The 22,285-nt window shown below is 36.0% G+C and overlaps 1 protein-coding gene across 1 annotated transcript in view; it reads right to left on the bottom strand.

Annotated features, from left to right (window-relative positions):
- LOC127423947 (PHD finger protein 19-like) overlaps positions 1 to 22,285 on the bottom strand; it is a 40,489-nt gene that overhangs the window by 6,765 nt on the left and 11,439 nt on the right. The window contains exons 9-14 of the mRNA XM_051668663.1: positions 21,870 to 21,990; positions 19,075 to 19,142; positions 18,302 to 18,451; positions 16,015 to 16,084; positions 13,154 to 13,239; positions 9,661 to 9,756 (exon numbers count right to left, since the gene is read on the bottom strand). Of these exons, the coding sequence (XP_051524623.1) occupies positions 9,661 to 9,756; positions 13,154 to 13,239; positions 16,015 to 16,084; positions 18,302 to 18,451; positions 19,075 to 19,142; positions 21,870 to 21,990 (591 nt within the window). The remainder of the gene's footprint in view (positions 1 to 9,660; positions 9,757 to 13,153; positions 13,240 to 16,014; positions 16,085 to 18,301; positions 18,452 to 19,074; positions 19,143 to 21,869; positions 21,991 to 22,285) is intronic.

The following is a 22,285-nucleotide window of genomic DNA, read 5'->3' as shown; positions in this document are numbered from 1 at the left end:
CACACACACACACACACACACACACACACACACTGTATATATCTTTATCTTTCTCTCTCTCCATTTTTAGGATAAAATCAATTCCTGGCCTACATTATTTCACACAGATACAGTATGTCCTCGTTTTGCTAGTGTAAATGCTATTTCATGTTGTCTTAAAATTCATTTCACATTCTTCAGTTATAAATGTGCACTACAACTGCCTTCCACAAGATGTCCCTCTTCATCATTAAAAGCAGTCCCTATTCACTTGCCTCTGTGGGTGGCATGCCATTTGAAGGTTGCATAGCAGAATCTGATTTTTATTATTATTTATATATATATTTTTTATATTTTTTTCCTGCAGCAAATCTTCTGGGGAGTTTCCAAATCTGCATAAACTCTGTACCACACATGACCACACATTTCTACCCACGGACAAGCGTTACAGCAATACAGGAAATCCAACAGATCCTCCATTTGAGAACCATTAAAGCTGCTAAAATAGGACGTGGACCTAAACATTAGAACATGAAAGCCAAGCATGGAAAGCAGATATGTTTTGCTGGTATGTTTGATCAAGCCCACAATGAGGATTCACAGTAGGGGACGGGGATCTGTCGACCCTAACAAATTTTCCATTAGAGAAAACCCAAGTTGTGTTTATTTTTCTCCACCCTCTCTCTCTGCCTCTCTCCAAACACAATTAGGAATGCAGTGAGAATGATAATGAGTGTTCATATCCAAATATAAAAAAGACAAACTATGGGAAAAATATCAAAGAGCGAATGGGTACGTTTAGTAGTCCCAAACCAGATATCAGTCCAAACGCATGGTCTGAGCACAGAACTTTGGTTTCTTTGGTTATGATTTCTTGAGGCCAAGCGCAGTGGGTGAAATAAAATAAAAAATAAATGCAAAAGAGATTACTGTATCTAGGTCATGTCTACATTGCACTGCATTTTCATGTCCCAACATATCATTTCTAAAGATGGAAATCGTTATCTAGCTTCCTTTTATCACAATATAAACATTAAGAGAACGTAGAAGTGAATTTTAAATAATTTAATGGTGCATTCATGTCATGTCGGAATTACAGTAATTGACACTTTGCTAAGCTTCGCCCCCCTTAGTTATGGTTACTCGCTCTGACAAGCTCTGCAGAACTCCCCATTGGAATGAATGAGAGATTGCCGTGAAGGACGCACTTTTTGGCAAAATATTCTCATAAACGAAATGGATAATATTTTTATGTGGGCTGGTATGAAGAGTAATATTGTAATGCATATTTATCTGAAGTTTTTTGTAATAGATATTGTTAAATTACACAGTAATTTGATTAAAAACTGTGGAGACTGTGAATCAAAATCAAGGCAAACGATTATTAGTCACTTGAAAAGAGAAAAACTTCGCATTTAATAGCGATTACACATCTAATAACATTAGTGTAAGTGAACACAGCTGTTTATCACGTCTCATAACTCACTCATTTTGATACTGTGAACTGTTTATTTACAATCGCTTAACGTTTAGTTATTAGCTTTAATTTAACTTTGAGCAAATAAAGGTGTCGTTGCAGATGCTATATGTTCGTTTGGGAATGTTGATTGACAGTTTAATCCATAACATGCTCTTCTCCAGATTTTTTGTAATTATTTTAAACAAAATATGGAAAAAAACTGCGTGTATCCTCTCTGGGCAACTCACGTCACTATTACAAATGACCCGGCAACTATGTGTTTTACTTTTTCTTTTTTTTTTTGATAAAATTCTGCTTAAAAGTACTCAAACACACATTACTTCCATAGGCTGTCATTGGAAAATAGCAAACGCGTGTCAGAGTAATGGCAGCAGGGCAGCAGTTGCTAAAACAGGATTGGTCAGAAGCGCTTTTAAGGCGGGGCTTAGCAAAGAGTCAAATACAAGATTCCGACCTGAAAAAAGCATTCACGTCTTCGCAGAACTCGTGATTACAAGTTGTAAACTCAGAATTCTATGAAAGTTCCAACTTCGTGATGTCAGCAGTCGTGATGTCATGTAAAACGAACCAATATGACAGCAGCCTCTCTGGAATATTCAATTCTGATTGGTTAATGGCGCCATCTAGTGCTCTGATATTTCTCAGTAACAACCGCACCTTCACGTATCAGACCACTTATCTAGGTATTTTCAGGTCATCTTACCTACTTCTCGGATCACTGTGCGTTCTTTACAAGTAAGCTAATAAAATAATTTCAACTCAAATCAATGTTTCATGTGCATTTATTTATTTATTTGGCAAGTAGTCTTGTACTAAGATACATAATGAGCAGTCAGACGTTCATTAATTACAAAATAAACACCAACAGAACTCTGACGCAGACTGGAGGTGGATTTCAGCTTTTCAGCAATTTCTTTCTTGTCACATAATTACATAATTTCAAAGTAAATCAATATTTTATGTCCATGTATTTATTTCTTAGGTTAGTAGCTGTGTAATTAGCGCTTCACGTCAGGGTCCTATTCACCCAGTAGGGGTTTATTCGGGGTTTTACTGGCTGACTGTACATTATCACTTACTTATTACGCCATTGACGCCTGGAGAATTTTTTGTTGTTGTTCTTAAACATTTTGCAAGAGCAGAGGTAAATTACTGAATTATTGTAGTGATAAACATTTTGTTGTTATCAATGGCGTTATAAGTGTTACCACAAAAATGAATAACTGACAAGGTCTGAGGATATAATCAGCTCAGAGTAGAATCTACAAGTTTCCATTTCTTAATTACAGTAATTACGACATGATGCGATCGCACCATTACTACTTTGGATTTATCAGATGTTGCAATTTTTTTAACTTATGCAGGTGTCTCCTTAATTTTTCCTTTCTCTAATCGAAAAGTTTCACAAAACTTTCTTGGGAATACTGCTTTAAATAGTATTCTACTTATGTTTTCTCTAAGTTCTTACTATCACTTTCCATTCCATTGCCAAAATTTAAGCAACAATGACACTGTTTTGAAAGTGTAACAACAACAGACCAGTCAGTTGTTGGGCGATCGCGACCCATCCTTTATGTGACAGATATGAGTGATGACATCTTCAATTCTGGCATAGACTGACTGGCCATTAATCTGCCTTTACTGACTCTCAAAAAGAAACAGGGGCAAACAAGTGCCCATAACCATAAATAATCCATGTGACACCATATTTATCTGCGAGCTGTCAGAGGCAGTTTACACACTACATCAGGTGGTGATGGACGCCTGTTATTGCTCTTTAACTTGTGGGCAGCAGAGTGCAACCCCAGCAGGTGAGGTGAGAATCGACAGTGACAGCTGCTCTGCCAAAATGTCCCACTAAAGCAATATTGATTACGCTGCAGTGTAGCAGTGAAGAGGACACTTGTGATGAAAGGTGTAAGGCAGTAGTTCCAGTCCCAGAAATGAACTGTTTTCACAAGGAGCAATATTTGCCCCTTAGAACTGAATTTCAATTTCTAACTGTAGAAAAAAACAGTGTGCGTCAATATATGCCAAATATTTCAATTAAGTTAATAAAGTAAATAAAGTAAATTCTGGTTACACACATTAGGTAAATACATTAGTTAACATGAAGTAACAATGAACAATGCTTTTATAAATGTATTATTAATTTATTAATATTAATACATTTATTAATTCAACATACTAAGACATTTTAACATTAAAAGGTTATTATTTAATGCATTATGAACTAACAAGAACAATTGCATATTAATTGTATACTATATTATATCTAACACTGATTCTTGAGATAAGGGACAAAACATGTCTTACATATAAAAGTCATCTTTATGTTAAAAATTTATAAATTCATAATAATAAAAATACTGGAAAAGTAAAATCTAAAGGAAATGTGTATACTCAGGGAATCCTTTACTTATATTTTTTAATAATTTCATTAGAATGTTTTTTTTTTGTGTGTGTGTTTTTTTTTAAATGTACTCTCAATACTTGAAAGCACACTTAACACTTAACCTGTCCTCAGCAAGAGTGTTTAAAAATGTTTAAAGTTTTTAAAAATACAACAAATTCATAAATATACATATCAAATGAAAGGTAGGTATCTGTAAGATATCAAACAATACATAAAGTAAACTTTAAATTATATTTTCCATAAAAAAAAAAAATGTCTATCATAGTTGTCGTCAACTCGAATGTTATATATGATTTTTTATAATCCAGAATAAATCAGACAATGTCATGGTCAGGATAACTCTGAGTACCCCTTCCCACATCCTGCTCATGGTGGATGCAACAGCAGGTCACGTGGTCTGGTAAGTTTCATATTTTTAACAAACAATGGTTAAATCTTGGCGGTCAAGGCTTCAACATGTCAACTCCTTCATTCCCACTGTGGTAATTTCTGGTAGAATTGTGGGATACATTTTGGCATTTTAGTTGAGGTTACTGAGGCAGATTCAACTAAGGAAAAAAACTAAATGTATCCAGTGTACACCACAAAGTTAAGATGGAAAAATATTCAATTTTGTCAACATCAGAATTTTCAGAATAATGTGAAAACATTAAAAAAAAAAATATATATATAGAATGTATTTCATCACTTCTTTACTGAACACTTTTATTAGATAACTAAATACTTTACACTCTTGTTGGATGGATCAAATTAAAATAGCATGCTTTTTAGTGTGTCTGATGGAGTTGACACAAATCATAGTAATATGAAAGTTATGAAGTGAATAAATGTCAATTTCAGAAAAAAGCGTTTTTATAAAAACCAGTTCCCTTGCCGAGACCTTTGTCAACAGATATATCCATTTCTAATTAATTTAGTATTAAAAAATTAAAAACTCAAATTTTAAACATGTTTTGTCCCTTATCATGAGAATCAGCGCTAAATTAACATTAACAAAGATTAATAAACGCTTTAAAAATATTGTTCATTGTTAGATCTTGATACCTAATGCATTTATTAAAGAAATAGTTCACCCAAAAATGAAAAATCTTTCATTATTCACTTACCCTGATGCCATCCTAAATGTGTATGACTGTCTTTCTTTAGCAGAACACCAAATGAAGATTTTATAAATATTTTGAAGCTCTGCAGGTCCTTATAATGTAAGTAAACAGGTGCCATCAGGCTGCTGGCTGTTTGCCGATCCAAAAGGCATATTTAGGCAGCATAAAAGTAATCCAGTCAATCAGTCTTCTGAAGCAAATCGACAGGTTGGTGTAAGCAACAAATTGATCATTAAAACGTTTTAACTTCAAATTGTTGCTTCCGGCCAGCACTGGAATGCTGTTTGAAATGAACTAACTCTCACGTGACGTTCATTCCTCTGTTGTATACAAAGCGCGCGCATCCGACATCTCGTGTGTACCCGCCATAGCGCTTACGTCACTGATACGTCGAATGCTGGCAGGAAGCGATTTTTTTAAAGTTAATAAAGTCTTAATTTTCTATTTGTTTCTTACACCAACCTATCGATTTGCTTCAGAAGACATTAATTGATCAACTGGAGTCGAGTGGAGTGGATTACTTTTATGCTGCCTAAATATGCCTTTTGGACCATCAAACAGCCAGCAGCCTGAAGGCACCCGTTAACTTTGTAAGAACCTACCGAGCTTAATTTGTGTTCTGCTGAAGAAAGACAGTCATACATATCTGGGATGGCATCAGGATAGGTGAATAATGAGAGAATTTACATTTTTGGGTGAACTAACCCTTTAATGTTAACAAATAGAACCTTAATGTAAAGAGTTACCCAAATTCTTAATATGACCAATTAATATCTGTTAAATATGAAATCAGATCAAAATCAAATACAAAGCTAGCTTTAATAAATGCACAAGATCTCATAACACAGTAAATAAGTATACATTACGTACAATATCTACATATAAAAATAAAAAAACATCACTATGGTGTCTGCAGTGGCATTAAAACTATATTAAACCATAACTAAACTAGAATATAATGAAATATAAAAAATTTTAGGTAACCCACCATAGTTATTTCAGCACTTAAGTCAAATTCATGATTGCTCGAGCTCAAGTATATTAAATGCAAAGCGGTTAGAGGAGGCCTGGCAAACCAGCAGCATAGTTGCAATCACTGACGATACCATTTGTGACGAATTGGCTCTCAGAATCCCTCAGGCTCATATCAAGTGCTTGTGTTATGAGTGAATGAGCCAGTCCTGGTTTAGGGTTAGTATCGGTAGTTTCCACGGCAACAGGGTGCCAGTGAGATCACAGGCTAATGAAGGGAAAATGTAATGGGGACTGCGCCGCAGGTGAAATGAAGCTTTAGGCTGACACTTGGGTGTCACGCAGTGCTTTAACCTTACTGATTGTTAAGTGAATCGTGATGCTGCAAGAACGCTACAAGAGTACGGCTGATTTGCAACAGTCTGTGCACTGTGAATGAATGTACAGCCCCACGGCTAAACAATTTTATATTTAACCTGTTTTTCCTGTACTGACTAATCCTCCAGCGTGAGTTCTTTAATGTATGCTGTAATTAAAAAAATGTCACCTTACACTTCACGGCAGATGCACCGGATGACAGATTATGTGTTATGAAACATATAATATGATTTTTACATGTTTATAATGATTTATTATGATAGATAAGATACTACCGTGAGCGAGATTGCCATGTATGTGTGCCACCATGTTGTTTACATTGCAATGCAGCATGGAATTCTGAATTCCCAAGAAAACCTAGCCCTTCCACTTTTTTTTTGCACCAGAAGTGGTGAGAATGAGTGATGGACGGAACGGGAGAAGGCTCAAGTGGACAAACTAGTTTATTCATTCTTTGTTTGACATCAGAAAACTTCACCGCATCGCTGCTTCAAAACAGTCAGCTCCGACCGTAATGGCTTTAAATTTGTATTTTGTCATTCTCTGAATGTTTGTATCATAAAAAATAAAGATACTGTGATATTGAGCAGCTGATTCATTATGAAAACTGCTTTAATTCTTCTTTGCTTGTAAACAGCAGCACGAATGTATGTATGCCTCTGAGCACAGCCTAGTGTAATCACACCGGTTTGATCATACCTGTGAAAGGGTTTAAGCAATGTCGTGAGCTTTAAGTGTGAAGAATTTCAGACTCGCTAGTTATACACAACAAACATACAAGACAACGCCGTCAAAGACACGGCATTTACGACATTAACATTCATAATTGTCATTAAAAATACTGATCAATTATAAAAATTGATCAGTAAATAAAATAAAAATTGTACATTTTGTTAATGTTAACATTGCAAAACGCAAATGCCACATGCATGTAGTATACATTTTAATTATGTATAATTATAATTATAATGTATTCATTTATTATAAAATATTATTATAATTGATTATAATTATGTTTAGTTTGAATTGATTAAAATATCATGAATAATTTAAATATACTTAAAGGCATAGTTTGCTAAAACAATAAATACAATTATTGTAGTTCTAAAGCCGTATGACTTCATTCTTTCTTCTGTGGAACACCAAAGGAGATAGCCTCAGTCACCATTCACTTTCATCTTTTTTCCATACAATGAACGTATAAGACGACTAAGACTCTCATTCTGCTTACCATATGTATTCCATGAAAGATAGAAAGTCTTACAGGTTTGAAACATCAAGAGGGTGAGTAAACGATGATAGACATTTTTTTTTTTTTTTTTTGTGAACTATCCCTTTAATTTTGCAAAGACACATGTGAAGGACTCAAAATACCACATGCATGCAGCGGCGCCGCTATGATCTCTGGGCCCCCTGACAACTTTATACTCTGGGCCCCCTGTCTTATTGCAACAAGTAACAACTTTTTTTTTTAAACCATTATTAATAACTGTAAACATAAGCATGAATGCACATTCAATAAAAGACTCTAAAAACAAATTTAAGATTGAACAATTTATTAAAATAACTTAAATGATGCATTTAATTAAATTACTACATATAATAAACTAACATATACATATTTGAATGTTCGATCAAATCAGTCTAGTGAGTTGGAACTGTGCTTCTAATGCTTCTAATGGCTTTTCAAGTTTTAAATGTTGATTTAAGTAATCTCTTGGAAAATCTGAAGGCAAACAAAACCGAATTAGAGAGCATTAAAACAGAACAGCATTTACACAGGAGGAAAACAGATAGCGTGGTCCATAATTCATAGTGGTCCAGGCTTTAAAGGGTTAGTTCACCCAAAAATTTAAATTCTCTCATCATTTACTTACCCTCATGCCATCTCAGATGTGTATGACTTTCTTCTTTCTGCAGAACACAAATTATGATTTTTTTGAAGAATATTTCAGTTCTGTATGTCTATACAATGCAAGTGAATGGGTGCCAACATTTTGACACATTTAAAGTGCAGACTGACTGAGCAGGGAGTAGAATGTATAGTACAAAATGACTTAAATATTGATCTGTTTCTCACCCACACCTATCATATCGCTTCTGAAGACATTGATTTAACCACTAGAGTCCTATAGATTACTTTCATGCTGACTTGTGTGATTTTTGGAGATGCATCATTTTGGCACCCATTCACTTGCATTATATGGACCACAAGAGCTGAGAAATTCTTCTAAAAATCTTCATTTGAGTTCAGCAGATGAAAGAAAGTCATACACATCTGGGATGGCATAAGAGTGAGTAAATGATGAGAGAATTTTCATTTTTGGGTGAACTTCCTTTAAAGCCTTTCATTTGACTTTTTTCATATGTAAGAATTACCACAGATCTGACCATGGATGGCTTGTCATTGAGTAGGTCAATCTAACTATTCTATAAAACAAACTACTATCAATTTGTAATGCAAAAAACAGCAGCCTAGACACATTTAGAATCTATAACTAAAACTGTCGTTGTTATAATACAAACGGAGTAGACTTTTCCATCCCCCTTATCTAGTTTTAATATGAATATATAACATTTCTGTCAAAATACCAACAGTTGGTGTGCAAACGATATGTTTTCTCGTAATTTCCTCATCAGTGCTGTTTAGAATATTTGGGCTGTCTGTCCTTATGAGATGTTTGACATTCTCCATACTGCTTCAAAGTAGAAAATTGTTGGTTTAATTCTAATGAGTCTCACAGGATTTGTGGTTTGCGCTGCGCTGTTTAGCAAAATCTGCTCCGCAAGATCCAGTCAAGCATGCTGTATGACGCTTTCACAGAAGCATGAGGATGCATGCAAGTCGTGCCGTGCTGTACTAATGGAAAGTGAATTTAGTGCTTAAAATAAAAAGCGCTTTTAGAATAAACCACTGAATATCTTACGGGGAGCCCACACACTAGATCATCTTTTATTATCAAGAAAGAATGATCTTCATTCTAGCTTACCTGGGCGAAATGTCCATTTATAACAAATCATGCAGAAAAACAGATATTCTGATGGGCCTCCTGTCAGTCCAGGGCCCTTAAAATTGTTTTACTGATTCGGTTCGTTCTCACAATACAACATTTTTCACAACTGCCTAAAACTTTTGCATAGTTCTGTATTTTAATACATTTAGGTTGTGTTTAGTATACATTTAATGTGTTTAAATGCATAATAGCATGTATAGAATGTTCTCCTTCACTTTGTGGATTGTGAACTGGTCACTGTGATTTTTCAGGCGAGTGTAACTGCATGCTTTCCCATTTGATAGAGGAAGCATCTGATGAGAGGTAAGTTAAATGTACCTGAAGTCATAGGAGACGCTGGTAGTGGCGGATCCAGAAGTACTGGCAGCATCAGTGGAGTCCTGGTCCAAACTGAACGTCCGTCCTGAACTAGTACTAAGAATAAAGAGACACAGAGATGATGAACATTTTAAATAACAAGATGCTATATTTAAAACCATCACATACTTAAAGGAATAGTTCATCTATTAATGAAAATTCTCTCATCATTTACTCACCCTCATGCTATCCCAGATGTGTATGACTTTCTTTCTTCAACAGAACACAAACAAAGATTTTTAGAAGAATATCTCAGCTCTTTATGTCCATAAAATACAAGTGAATGTTGATCAGACCTTTGTAGCTCCAAAAAAGAAACAGAAGTAATCCATAAGACTCCAGTGGTTACATCCATAACTTCAGAAGAGGTATAATAGGTGTGGGTGAGAAACAGATAAAAATGTAAGTCCTTTTTTGCTCTAAATCTCCACTTTCACTTTTACATCTGAAAGTCACATGTGGTGCCTGTTTAGTTTCACTTTTACATCTGAAAGTTAAAGTGGAAATTTTGAGTAAACAAAGACTTAATATTGTTCTTTTTCTGACCCACACCTATGATATTGCTTCTGCAGATATGGATTTAAACACTGGAGTCAAATGGATTACTTTTATGTGATTTTTGAAGCCACAAAGGCCTGATCACCATTCACTTGCATTGTATGGACCAACAGAGCAGAGATGTTTTTCTAAAAATCTTCATTTGTGTTCTGCAGAAGAAAGAAAGTTGTACACATCTGGGATGGCATGAGGGTGAGTAAATGATGAGAGAATTTTCATTTTTTTGTGAACTATCCCTTGAAGTCAACATGAAACACCATTTTGCACCACTTCTGCAATCAGAGTGAATCAGGATATCAATGATTCAAAAAAAGTGGAACAGGGCCTGATTTTATTCATCGGTAATTGATTGAATTGTAAAAAATGGCTGTTAAATACCGGAAATGAGTGAGGTGTTTGGAGTGGAGGGGTTGAAAAAGTAAGGGGCTGTGGTTTATTTTCCTTCTCCCACACCCAAACATTTAACAGGAGATTTGTCTGGCTCTTTTCCGTATACCATTATCCATATTCTGAGACAGGTTGACAGCTTTAACATTAATGATTGTCAGCGAATACCCAAAAGTGCACGATATATATGCCATACGTATGTCAATAATGTGACAGACAACAATTATTCGAGTGTGGTTCTGATCACACAACATCAACTGAACTCGCTCTCAAAATTCACTTGTGAGTCCTGAAAACTTAAGGGAGTCACTTTGGTAATAGAAAACAGATGTCACTCTCTTTTGTTACTAAACTGTGTATGAACAGGACTATACCGTATTTAATAATGATAGGACTGACAGCTGAATTCTGTTGCTTTGTGAACATAGCCAGTAAGACTAACAATGACTTAACTTTAAAAAACTGCATCTTACTTAATAACTTTGCACACTCAAGAGGCCAAGGGAACAAAATACTGAAGAATACAAATGAATACAGTTGATCCGACCTGGTGCTTACTATTCAACACATTGGGATTGCGATAACGGAATTTATCAGCAGTACAATTCAAGGGATGGCAATCATTAACTACAGTTCACGGTTTTGTGAGTAACCCAGTGTGCCCTTTTTATTATGGCCAAAACCAACTCCAGATTTCTCTTTTATACACTTCAACAACCCCTATCAGACATTCTCTCTCGCTTCTGAAAGCTTTGTCTGCCCCAATAGTGTTTCCAATTCCCTCATTATTCAGGCCATTTTGAGAGACGATTACCTTCACAGAAAAGTATAATTAAATCGCTTCACCTACTGTGTTGATAAAAATTTCCAAGGGTGGGGTTGTGATGGGGAAAACTGTGAGAGACCTTTCAGATTTTTCAAAGGGAAATGAATGCAAATGAGCGTAATTGTTCGAAAGCCAATAAATAGACGTGTAAGCAGTCAATTGAAAAGGTAATGAGAAAAGGTTAAGTGTGCTATCTGTTGCCTTGATGAAGAGAGACTGAATATGATTGAGACCTAATTAGGGTTGTTACGTACATTGACGGAGTGGCGACAATTAATTTCTGGCCGCTTTAGCACAGGTGAGATGACTTTGTCAAAAAATGAAAGGGCAGGCGTATCAAATGAGCCATCAAACCTGAAGAGAGCAGATCTCTTTATTATACGGTTAATTGTTACGATGTGCCTCTGGGTCCTGACGGGTTATGATTATGTCACTGAAAGGACAAGGGTAAATAATGTGCTATTTTCCCAATATAAATCGATTATGCATTATTATAGCTAAATATTTCACACCAAATCCAAATTTTCAAAAATTCAGAAAACATAAGTACAAGCCATTCATAGGTTGATTTCCCCAAAAACTGTTAACACTGTGGTGCTACCAAACATGTTTTTTCAAGCATCCTAACCAGCCCAACACTCAACTCAACCAATGGCGTGAGTTGTGGGCAAGACTATATGTTGGTCAGACCATGACATATGGGGAAGTGCTCCCGAAACCTGTTTGGATAGTCATGACTTCTTTTAATATACTTTCTGTTCTTCACAGTAAGTTGTTGATCGAGTACAACAAAAATTGAAACATTTAATTCTAATCAGACATAACATGGATGTGGTAAAGAAACCATGTTCCTCCAATGTCATTAATGTGCACTCAACCAAAAAACCATTCTGTGTAACGCTCACCTAAACTGCCACTATTCTTAAAGAGACAGTCCCATTACAGCACTTGTTCTACATATAAATGTAAAAACTTGTAAATAGTAAAAATTTCAATTTCAGGACATCATATTTGCTGACGGAACACACAGAATTTGTACATTTTTAAAAAGCTAAAATGTGACCAAAATGATGAAAAACTAACAATAAAATATTTTTTTCAGATTATTGTACTAATAATGTACCAAGTTAGTAGGGCTGCATAACTGACAGCATAAGCTGAGCGAAAATGTCTTTTTTATGTAAGCAAAATGGACATTATTACTAAAATATACCCAAATTAATCGGAATCAAATCAAACCAAATTGAGAGCTTTTGAATCTTAATCGAATCAGGAAATCTTTATCAATACCCAGCCCTATTCAGCTTTAATTAAGAGCTACAAAGGCCTTTTCCCACCCAAGTCTCAATTTTTCAAGAATTCGAAATTAAACAACAATATATCTACAAATTTGCACAGTCTGAAATATCTTAATGTGATTATTTCCATTTTTTATTTGGGGTTATGTACTGTAGGTATACTTTTTTATTTACTTATTTGACTGCTAAAATATATATATATATATATATTCAGAGAATAGCAAAAATTAGACTTTGAACTTGTTTTAAATTTGGCTTTGGTGAACTGTGTGGTGCAAAAAAAATTGTTTGCGACTATTTTATACTTTTGAGTCATTGTCGGACTTGGTGTGAACATGCATTAACTTGTGTTTGGAGTGATTATTACCAATAAAGTTCAATTTACCTCTTTAAACTCTGCAGCTCATCCAGCGTGAAGTCAAAGATGTTGGCCATGTGATGATTGGTGCTCCAGGTGGAAGTGAGGTCATTCTGTGTTGACGTTACAAACAGAATGAAGTACAATGTTAACATTCATTACACTGCATCGACTCATTGTCATTCAGATGGTTACAATAATCACTGCTTTTGATTATGATGATCACAGTCATCGTGCTCATTAAAGTTACTCTAATGCCGTCTTTAAAGTTGCTCTTGGCATTATTAGACATGCTGCCTGGAGTGTCAAGGCTGTGTTGTTGGAGTAAAACATGACTGGGGACGAGACCTCTCTGAAGGATTTGTCAGTTAAGTGCTTCAGAGGATGAATTCAATCCTTTAGAAAATGCAGAAAGACAGAATGAGAGGGTGAGAGAGAACGAGAGAGAGCAATGTTGGGGAGTAACTAACTAGTAGCAATGCTACTTACTTAAAGGTGCATAGTTCTTGTTCATGTCGTCTTAGACTTACACTAACACCTAGTGGACTGGATGCAGCATCATTCAAACGCAATAGCTTTCAGTTACTGATGCCAATGCAAAAAAATTCACAGTCAGCCATGATTACTTTAATCAATGAATGAAAGTGTCAAATAACAGGATGGTTACTGAGATTAAGCAAGTAGTATTCGGCTGGTCATGTGATTCTAACATGGCAGCGATGTGTCTCACCTGACCACATGTGATCGGATCACCCGACACCCGAGATCTTATTACCAGATGTAAATGGGGTCCATGATATCCTTTAAAAAATATTAGTAATAATAATACGCTTTAGTATACTGTCACTGTTGCTATCCATGAATTGCTACTTGCTATTGTTTGTCAAAGGTAAGTGGTATTTGGGGGAGGGACATCTGCATTCTAGAGAGCCATTTGATTGGACAAACAATTCAACATGCCCATAAGTCCAAGATGAATCATCAACATTTTTGCTTCCTTTTAGGGTACAACACAGACTGTACATTTTAAATGTGCATATCTGCTGAAAGGAGTAAACTAGCATAAAGATGCTCTCAAAGCTTAAAGATGTGGACTCCAATTTTACTATGGCAAGCCTACAATGATTTATATGTTGAGCTGTCGGTCGGATTTGGATATGTGATAAGAAACAGATCAACGTTTAAGTCCTTTTTACTACAAATCTCCACTTTCACTTCCATATTCTTATTTTGCGATTCAAATTCTTCGTGTATATCACCCCCTACTGGTTGGGGCTGGTCAAAGGTGGAGATTTATGGACTTAAATATTGATCTGTTTCTCACCCACACCTATCATATAGCTTCTGAAGACATGGAATTAACCACTGGAGTCTTATGGGTTACTTTTATGCTGCCTTTATTTGCTTTTTGGAGCTTCAAAGTTCCGGTCACCATTCACTTGCATTGAATGGACCTACAGAGCTGAGATATTCTTCTTAAAATCTTAATTTGTGTTCTGCAGAAGAATGAAAGTCATACACATTTGGGATGGCATGAGGGTGAGTAAATAATGAGAGAAACTGTTTCAAGAGTAGCTCGTTGGATGACAAACTACAGGTTTCAAAGTAGCTTCCTCAACACTGAGAGAGAGATAAAGAAAAATGTGAGAAAGAGACAGAACAAGACATAAAAAAGAAATGAAGAAATGCAAGGTCTGCATGGGAGCAGTCAGAGGGGGAAAAAAAGCAAATCACCGTGGGGCGCAGAGAGATGCGAGAGACAGATGAAGGGAGGCAGGTGAAGATATCAAAGAGTAAACTTTACACAAGTCATGTTTAAAATGGTTTTAAGTCAACAAAGTAGTCAGTACATTACAAACTTTGCAGAAAAATATTACTGGAATAAAAAGCAATTCACTCAGCTACATGACAGCAAACCATCAAGGGATTGCAGAATCTTAAAAAAGAGGTAGAAGACAGACTCTCCGTAAGAGGTTCAAGTTTGCATTGGCAAGTCAAATAGAGTCTCAGCAGTCCAACACTTCTTTCATCCTTTTCATGAATCTAATTTCAAGAGAACTGCACAAATTGCATTATTTAAGTGTTGAATTTGACTCTCTGATCTGCCATAGACTTTAGTCACAGGAGATGCCACATTTAAAGGGATTGTTAACCTAAAAATAAAAACTCGGTCATCATTTACTTACCCTTATGTTGTTTTAAACCTGTATGACTTTGTTCCGTGGAGCAGAAAAGGAGATGTTAGGTGAAATGACAATCTCAGTCACCATTCACTTTCAATGCATCTTTTTTCATACAGTGAAAATCAATGGTGACTGACACTAACGTTCATTTTCTTTTGTGCTCCACTGAAGAAATAAAGTAATACGGGTTTGCAACAACATGAGGGTGAATAAATGATGACATAATTTTATTTGTGGGTGAACTATTCCTTTAATTTCACAGAATTGCAATGTAAAAAATATACATACTGTATATAGCACTTAGGAAAGTTCTTGAAAAGTTAAATGTTTATGGTAAGTACTACAGACTTGGGAACTAAAAATGCCATTTCTTCAAATCCCAAGGATACTTAGAAAGCTTAAGACTTACCGTAACACCAAAAGACACAATTTAATAGAAAAGGAAAGGTCGTGTTCAACAGCTGGAGAGACACTCTAATTTTTATTAAAGAAACAGTTCACCCAAAACTGAAAATTCTGTCATCATTTACTCACTTTCATATTGTTCCAAATACATATTACTTTCTTTCTCCTGGGGAACAAGATAGAAAGACAGGTTTGGAACAACATGAGGGTGAGTAAATGATTTTTCATTTCTGGGTGAACTATCCCTTTAAAACTCAATTCTATAAAGTGTTACCCTAGTATTTAGAGTGAAATGCTTACATTAGGAATAGCATCCTCCAGCAGCCATTTGGACCTCTTCTTCCTTCTCTTCTCTGCAGGAATGGAATTACTGCAACAGCGGAAAACGAGAAATGTCCAATCACCATAATTTAACATAATGACAACACAACTATCAATCTAAAACTGTCAATAAATGCATCATCTCTGCCCACAAAACATGTCATTACAGATTTGAGGGTCGAAAATATTGAATCCTCCAAAGTAGATGCAACTCTTAAAAGTAAATTATAGGGCAGAAGACTCTTGTCTTTCAGTGTGTTCACTGCATTATCAACACACCGAGAAAGTCTAAATTCCAGTGGGTCATAAGTTTACATACACTAAGTTAACTGTGCCTTTAAGCAGCTTGGAAAATTCCAGAAAATGATGTCAAGCCTTTAGACAGTTAGCCAATTCGCTTCTGATAGGAGGTGTACCTGTGGATGTACTTTAAGGCCTACCTTCAAACTCAGTGCCTCTTTGCTTGACATCAAGGGAAAATCAAAAGAAATCAGCCAAGACATCAGAAAAAAAATTGTGGACCTCCACAAGTCTGGTTCATCCTTGGGAGCAATTTCCAAATGCCTGAAGGTACCACGTTCATCTGTACAAACAATAGTACGCAAGTATAAGCACCATGGGACCACGCAGCCATCATACCACTCAGGAAGGAGACGCATTCTGTCTCCTAGAGATGAACGTAGTTTGGTGCGAAAAGTGCAAATCAATCCCAGAACAACAGCAAAGGACCTTGTGAAGATGCTTGAGGAAACAGGTAGACAAGTATCTATATCCACAGTAAAATGAGTCCTATATCGACATAACCTGAAAGGCTGCTTGGCAAGGAAGAAGCCACTGCTCCAAAACCACCATAAAAAGCCAGACTACAGTGCACATGGGGACAAAGATCTTACTTTTTTGAGAAATGTCCTCTGAAACAAAAGGTCTAATGAAATAAAAATGTAACTGTTTGGCCATAATGACCATTGTTATGTTTGGAGGAAAAAAGGTAAGGCTTGCAAGCCAAATAACACCATCCCAACTGTGAAGCATGGGGGTGGCAGCATCATGTTGTGGGGGTGCTTTTCTGCAGCAGGGACTGGTGCACTTCACAAAATAGATGGCATCATGAGGAAGGAAAATTATGTGGATATATTGAAGCAACATCTCAAGACATTAGCCAGGAAGTTAAAGCTCGGTCGTAAATGGGTCTTCCAAATGGACAATGACCCCAAGTATACCTCCAAAGCTGTGGCAAAATGGCTTAAGAACAACAAAGTCAAGGTGTTGGAGTGGCCATCACAAAGCTCTGACCTCAATCCAATTGAAAATTTGTGGGCAGAACTGAAAAAGCGTGTGCGAGCAAGGAGGCCTACAAACCTAAATCAGTTACACCAGTTCTGTCTGGAGGAATGGGCCAAAATTCCAGAAACTTACTGCGAGAAGCTTGTGGAAGGCTACCAAAAAAGTTTGAGCCAAGTTAAACAATTTAAAGGCAATGCTACCAAATACTAACAAAGTGTATGTAAAATTCTGACCCAATGGGAATGTGATGAAAGAAATAAAAGATGAAATAAATCATTCTCTCTACTATTATTCTGACATTTCACATTCTTAAAATAAAGTAGTGATCCTAACTGACCTAAGTCAGGGAAAGTTTTCTATGATTAAATGTCAGGAATTGTGAAAAACTGAGTTTAATTGTATTTGGCTAAGGTGTATGTAAACTTCTGACTTCAACTGTAAGTGCCAAGTTGCTAAAGACCCAAGGTATGTAATAATTTTTGGCAAAACGCCCATGCCTTTAGTGTGAAAGGCGCAATACAAAAATAAAGTTTATCATTATTATTATTAGTATATGGACAAGGCCTGAATTATTCACCATTACATTTTTCTACTCAATCCACAGCACCAAAACAAAAGAAATGATGCTTTAGCCGAGTTGTGAGCTTGCAGTTTGAATTGATTGTGATGAAAGAGAATGACTGGACACCACAAAATACAATGAAAATAAATCGATTACACATTTTTCTGTTGCACTGTCCTCGCTAGTTGCATCCAACATGCAGTCCAATTCGTGAGAGTGCAACCAATGTACTCCAATTCGTGAAAAAATGACTCTCATGAGCCATTCTTTTAAATGAATTGGACAAAAAAACTCAAGTGTTATTGGTTTTAATCAGTCTAACTACTTCATCGAGTAGTCAGTCCAACTCAATGAATCATAATATCATTAAAATATCATTAATTAATCGGAGGCACTAATTAATTAACAAAAGGAACTAACCTGTTTCTGCTAGCCCCTTTCTTGTGGCCCCTGTGACCCTCACTGTTCTGGGCCTTCTCCGGGAACAACTTAGAGGGGGGGTTCGGGGGAACCCTTGTCCTTAGTCGGAAAATGCATTTCCTCTTCTTGATCTCTTTCCCACAGAGAAACCTGAAACAAAAGCACTATTGTTAAGACTTAAAATCACTAGAGTTTTTCAGTGACTCATCCAAGTATTACAAGAGGCATTCATGCTGCATATGCTTAAAGGTTTAGTTCATGTCTATTTGCTATAGATTCAAAAAACAGAAGTCTAAAATCACTGTTGCATTGGCCAGTGAAACTTAAACAAAACATTTAAGTGGACCCAAAAGAGATAATTCACGGCAAAATGAAAATTCTGTCATCATTTACTCACGCTCATGTTGTTCCGAACCCATGCAAATTTCTTTTTTTCCATTGAACACAAACGGAGATGTTAGCTAGAATGTTCAGTCTCAGACATCATTCACTTTCATTATATGAAAAAAAAAAAAAACATGCAATGAAATTGAATGGTGCCTGAAGATATCAGTTTCTAACATTCTGCCAAACATTTCCTTGTGTGGTCCACGGAAGACAGAAAGTCATAAAGGTGTGAAACAACATTAAGGTGAGAAAATTATGACGGAATTCTCAATTTTGTTTGAACTATTCCTTTAACATTAGAATGAGCAGAAGATGAAACATCTTTTTTTGTGATTACACTTCGCTACCACGTCAGTGATAGGAAAAAGAAGGAAAACAATTCTTACTTGCTTTTATAGTTGTTGAGTGCATCAAGAATAAACTGTCCTCGTTCAGATGGAGGGGTATTGGAGAGCTGAAGGGGTAGAAATCAGTGAGAGTAAAACCTTTGACAGTCTTTGAGAAGAACTGTTTCTGTGGTATGGTGCTTTTTATAAGTAATTTCCTTTGCCTGTGAACCATGAGCTGTCATGTTTCAATGAAGACAAATGCAGTCCTCAGGCTTTGTTGTGCTTGTTAACTCTTCCATGCAGAGAAGTGTGTGCGATTTAGAAATGCTGTTTTCTCAAGATTACACATGACAACACATAAGAGGTTAGAATGACAAGGAAGGATGGCGCAACAACAAAAAGTGTTATTTTTCACTGTCCATTTGTTCCTATAGGAATTGGTTAAGTAAGTATTCCAAATTACCTGGCAATTACAAAACTTTTCTATATAAATGACTTTTACTGTATTTAGAGGTGAAATGTGTGATTTCCACGCCACTAGTGGCGTTAAATGGAAATGGAAAAATAACTACTAGTACATTTTCTTTTTTGAGTGAACTATCTCTTTAAAGGAATAGTTCATCCAAAAATTATGATTCTCTCATTATTTACTCACCCTTCTACCATCTCAAACTCGTCTGACTTTCTTTCTTCTGCGGAACACAAATGAAGATATTTTGATTGATATATGATGTGAATATATCCATACAATGTAAGCCAATGGGGTCCAACACTTTCGAGCTCCAAAAAGGACATAAAGACAGCATAAAGGTAATTCATACGACTCCAGTGCTTTCATCCATGTCTTCTGAAGTTTTGGGTAAAAAACTTAACTACAGTGTAATTGAGCTTTAAATCATGATACACCTAGAAGACTGCAATGTCAAGATTTAAAGTGAAAAAAGAGTTATATTTTGGTCTTTTTCTCACCAAAAAACAAACTCACCATGGGTCTAATTCAGTAAAAATATCTTTAAAGAGGGCACTTGAAGGAGATGTACATGACACTCAGAGTAAAATTATCCGTAGGTGGGAGGATGAAAAAAATACAAATAAGTCAGCAAGACTGGGAAGAAATATCATATATTTCAAACTATACTTAATCCAGTGTTTGGAGGGAATAGGCCTGGAAGATACAAACGACACTTGTTATTTAAAGTAAATACAATAGTTTGGCAAAAGGGGATTGTTGGCGAAACTGTGGTGAAAATAAGGCTCATTACAGTCATATTCTAAATGGGTGCTCTAAATTGAAAACTTACTGGAATGAAATGATTAGACAGATTCATTTAATATTTAATAGCTCAATAGAAATCCATCTAGAAAAACTTATTTTGGGTAAAATGCCATCACCGTTAAGAAATAAAACCGAACAATATACATTTAGGGTAATCAGAATAGATTTAAAACAGATTACAAAAAATTGGCTTCAACCAGAACCCCTGCAATCTCAAAGATTGAGAGAAATAATTAATTTAATATGGATAGATTGCTCTCTTCCGAATCTTGATTTTTAATTTTTGAACATAATTATTTAAATATGTCTTATCTCATTTAATACTTAAAATGAGGATGTGATGCTTTAACTTTCTTTCCTTCTTTTTATTTGAAATAAAATATAATAATGCAAATGAATGAATTATACATGTTATTCATGGAATAGGTTTGAAAATATATGAATATATTCAATATATATTATTGAAACTAACATCCTGTTTTGTTTTGTTTTTCAGTTTTTTTTTCTTTCTCCACTGTTTTTATTTTATTTATTATTTTTTGATGTATGATTTGTATTTTGTCTTTAGTAAAAATATGTAGAAAAAAAAGAGGACGGATCAAACCACATAAATCGTAAGGATTACCTTTAAAGTTCCTTTATGTCCTTTTGGGCACTTGAAACAAAAGAACTTCCTTATTCAGCACTAAAACTGTGTGAACCACTGTGAGCAAGCTTCTCTCATAGCCCTCATAAACGCACAACATCAAGATTTTAGCTGAAAAATGGTTTACATTTCTGGATGTTTCTCACAAAAACCAATCGTATGCCTTCAGAAAACTTGGAATATGGAACATGAGTTGCATGGACTACTTTCATGATACTTTTGGGTCCTTTTTGAAGCTTTAAAGTGAGTCGCTATTAACTGCCACTGTACTGCCACAACCTTTGATATTCATAAAACATCTCCATTTGTGGGGGTCTGAGTAGCTCAGCGAGTATTGACACTGACTACCACCCCTGGAGTCTCGAGTTCTAATCCAGGGCATGCTGAGTGACTCCAGCTAGGTCTCCTAAGCAGCCAAATTGGCCCAGTTGCTAGGGAAGGTAGAGTCACATGGGGTAACCTATTCGTGATCGCTATAATGTGGTTCTCGCTCTCAGTGGGGCGCGTGGTGAGTTGTGCATGGATGCCGCGGAGAATAGCGTGGGCCTCCATACGCGCTACGTCTCCGCGGTAACGCGCTCAACAAGCCACGTGATAAGATGCGCGGATTGACGGTCTCAGACGCAGAGGCAACTGAGATTCGTCCTCTGCCACCCGGATTGAGGCGAGTCACTGCGCCACCACAAGGACTTACAGCGTATTGGGAATTGGGCATTCCAAATTGGGGAGAAAAGGGGAGAAAAACGATAAACACATCTCCATTTGTGTTCCACATAAGAAAGAAAGTCATGCGGGTTTTGAACGACATAAGGGGGAGTAAATAATGACAGGATTTATATTTTTAGGTAAACTATTGCTTTAACACTAAACAAACTACACATTTCACCTTCAGATCTATTTCTGAAAATGTCTTGGATAAAAAGCTATCACCTTGCCCAGCTGGAAATGCTCCCAGTTGTTGCTGATGAAGGCAAGGATCTCTTCCAGTTCAAAATATTTTTTCTTACTCTGAACTCCAAGGTTGTACAGGGCGAGATGGACGACATCCACCCTGCCAATGAAAAATAAGTTGAATTTAAAAACCTGAAAAGAGAGAAAATCTCATGCAAAATGCCACTTAAAACTCTTGAATCTAGAGACGAAGCTTAAAATGTTTTAGACCTAAAGCAAAAATGTCTTGAGATCAAAGGCCACCACCAATATCTATTTGCATTAAGTGTCACATGTGAAATGTTAAATAGAGAGCACTTAAGCTCAAAAGGCAAGGTCCATTTTAACACACCAGACCTTCAAGAAGGATAAAGCTTAAATCTGAACCGAGACTGGCTTCATACCTAAATATCCAG

Source organism: Myxocyprinus asiaticus, chromosome 33, assembly GCF_019703515.2.
Source record: "Myxocyprinus asiaticus isolate MX2 ecotype Aquarium Trade chromosome 33, UBuf_Myxa_2, whole genome shotgun sequence".
In the NCBI taxonomy this organism is placed as follows: Eukaryota; Metazoa; Chordata; class Actinopteri; order Cypriniformes; family Catostomidae; genus Myxocyprinus; species Myxocyprinus asiaticus.
Note: the sequence above shows the minus strand (reverse complement) of the source record. Positions and strands in the feature narration are given on the sequence as shown.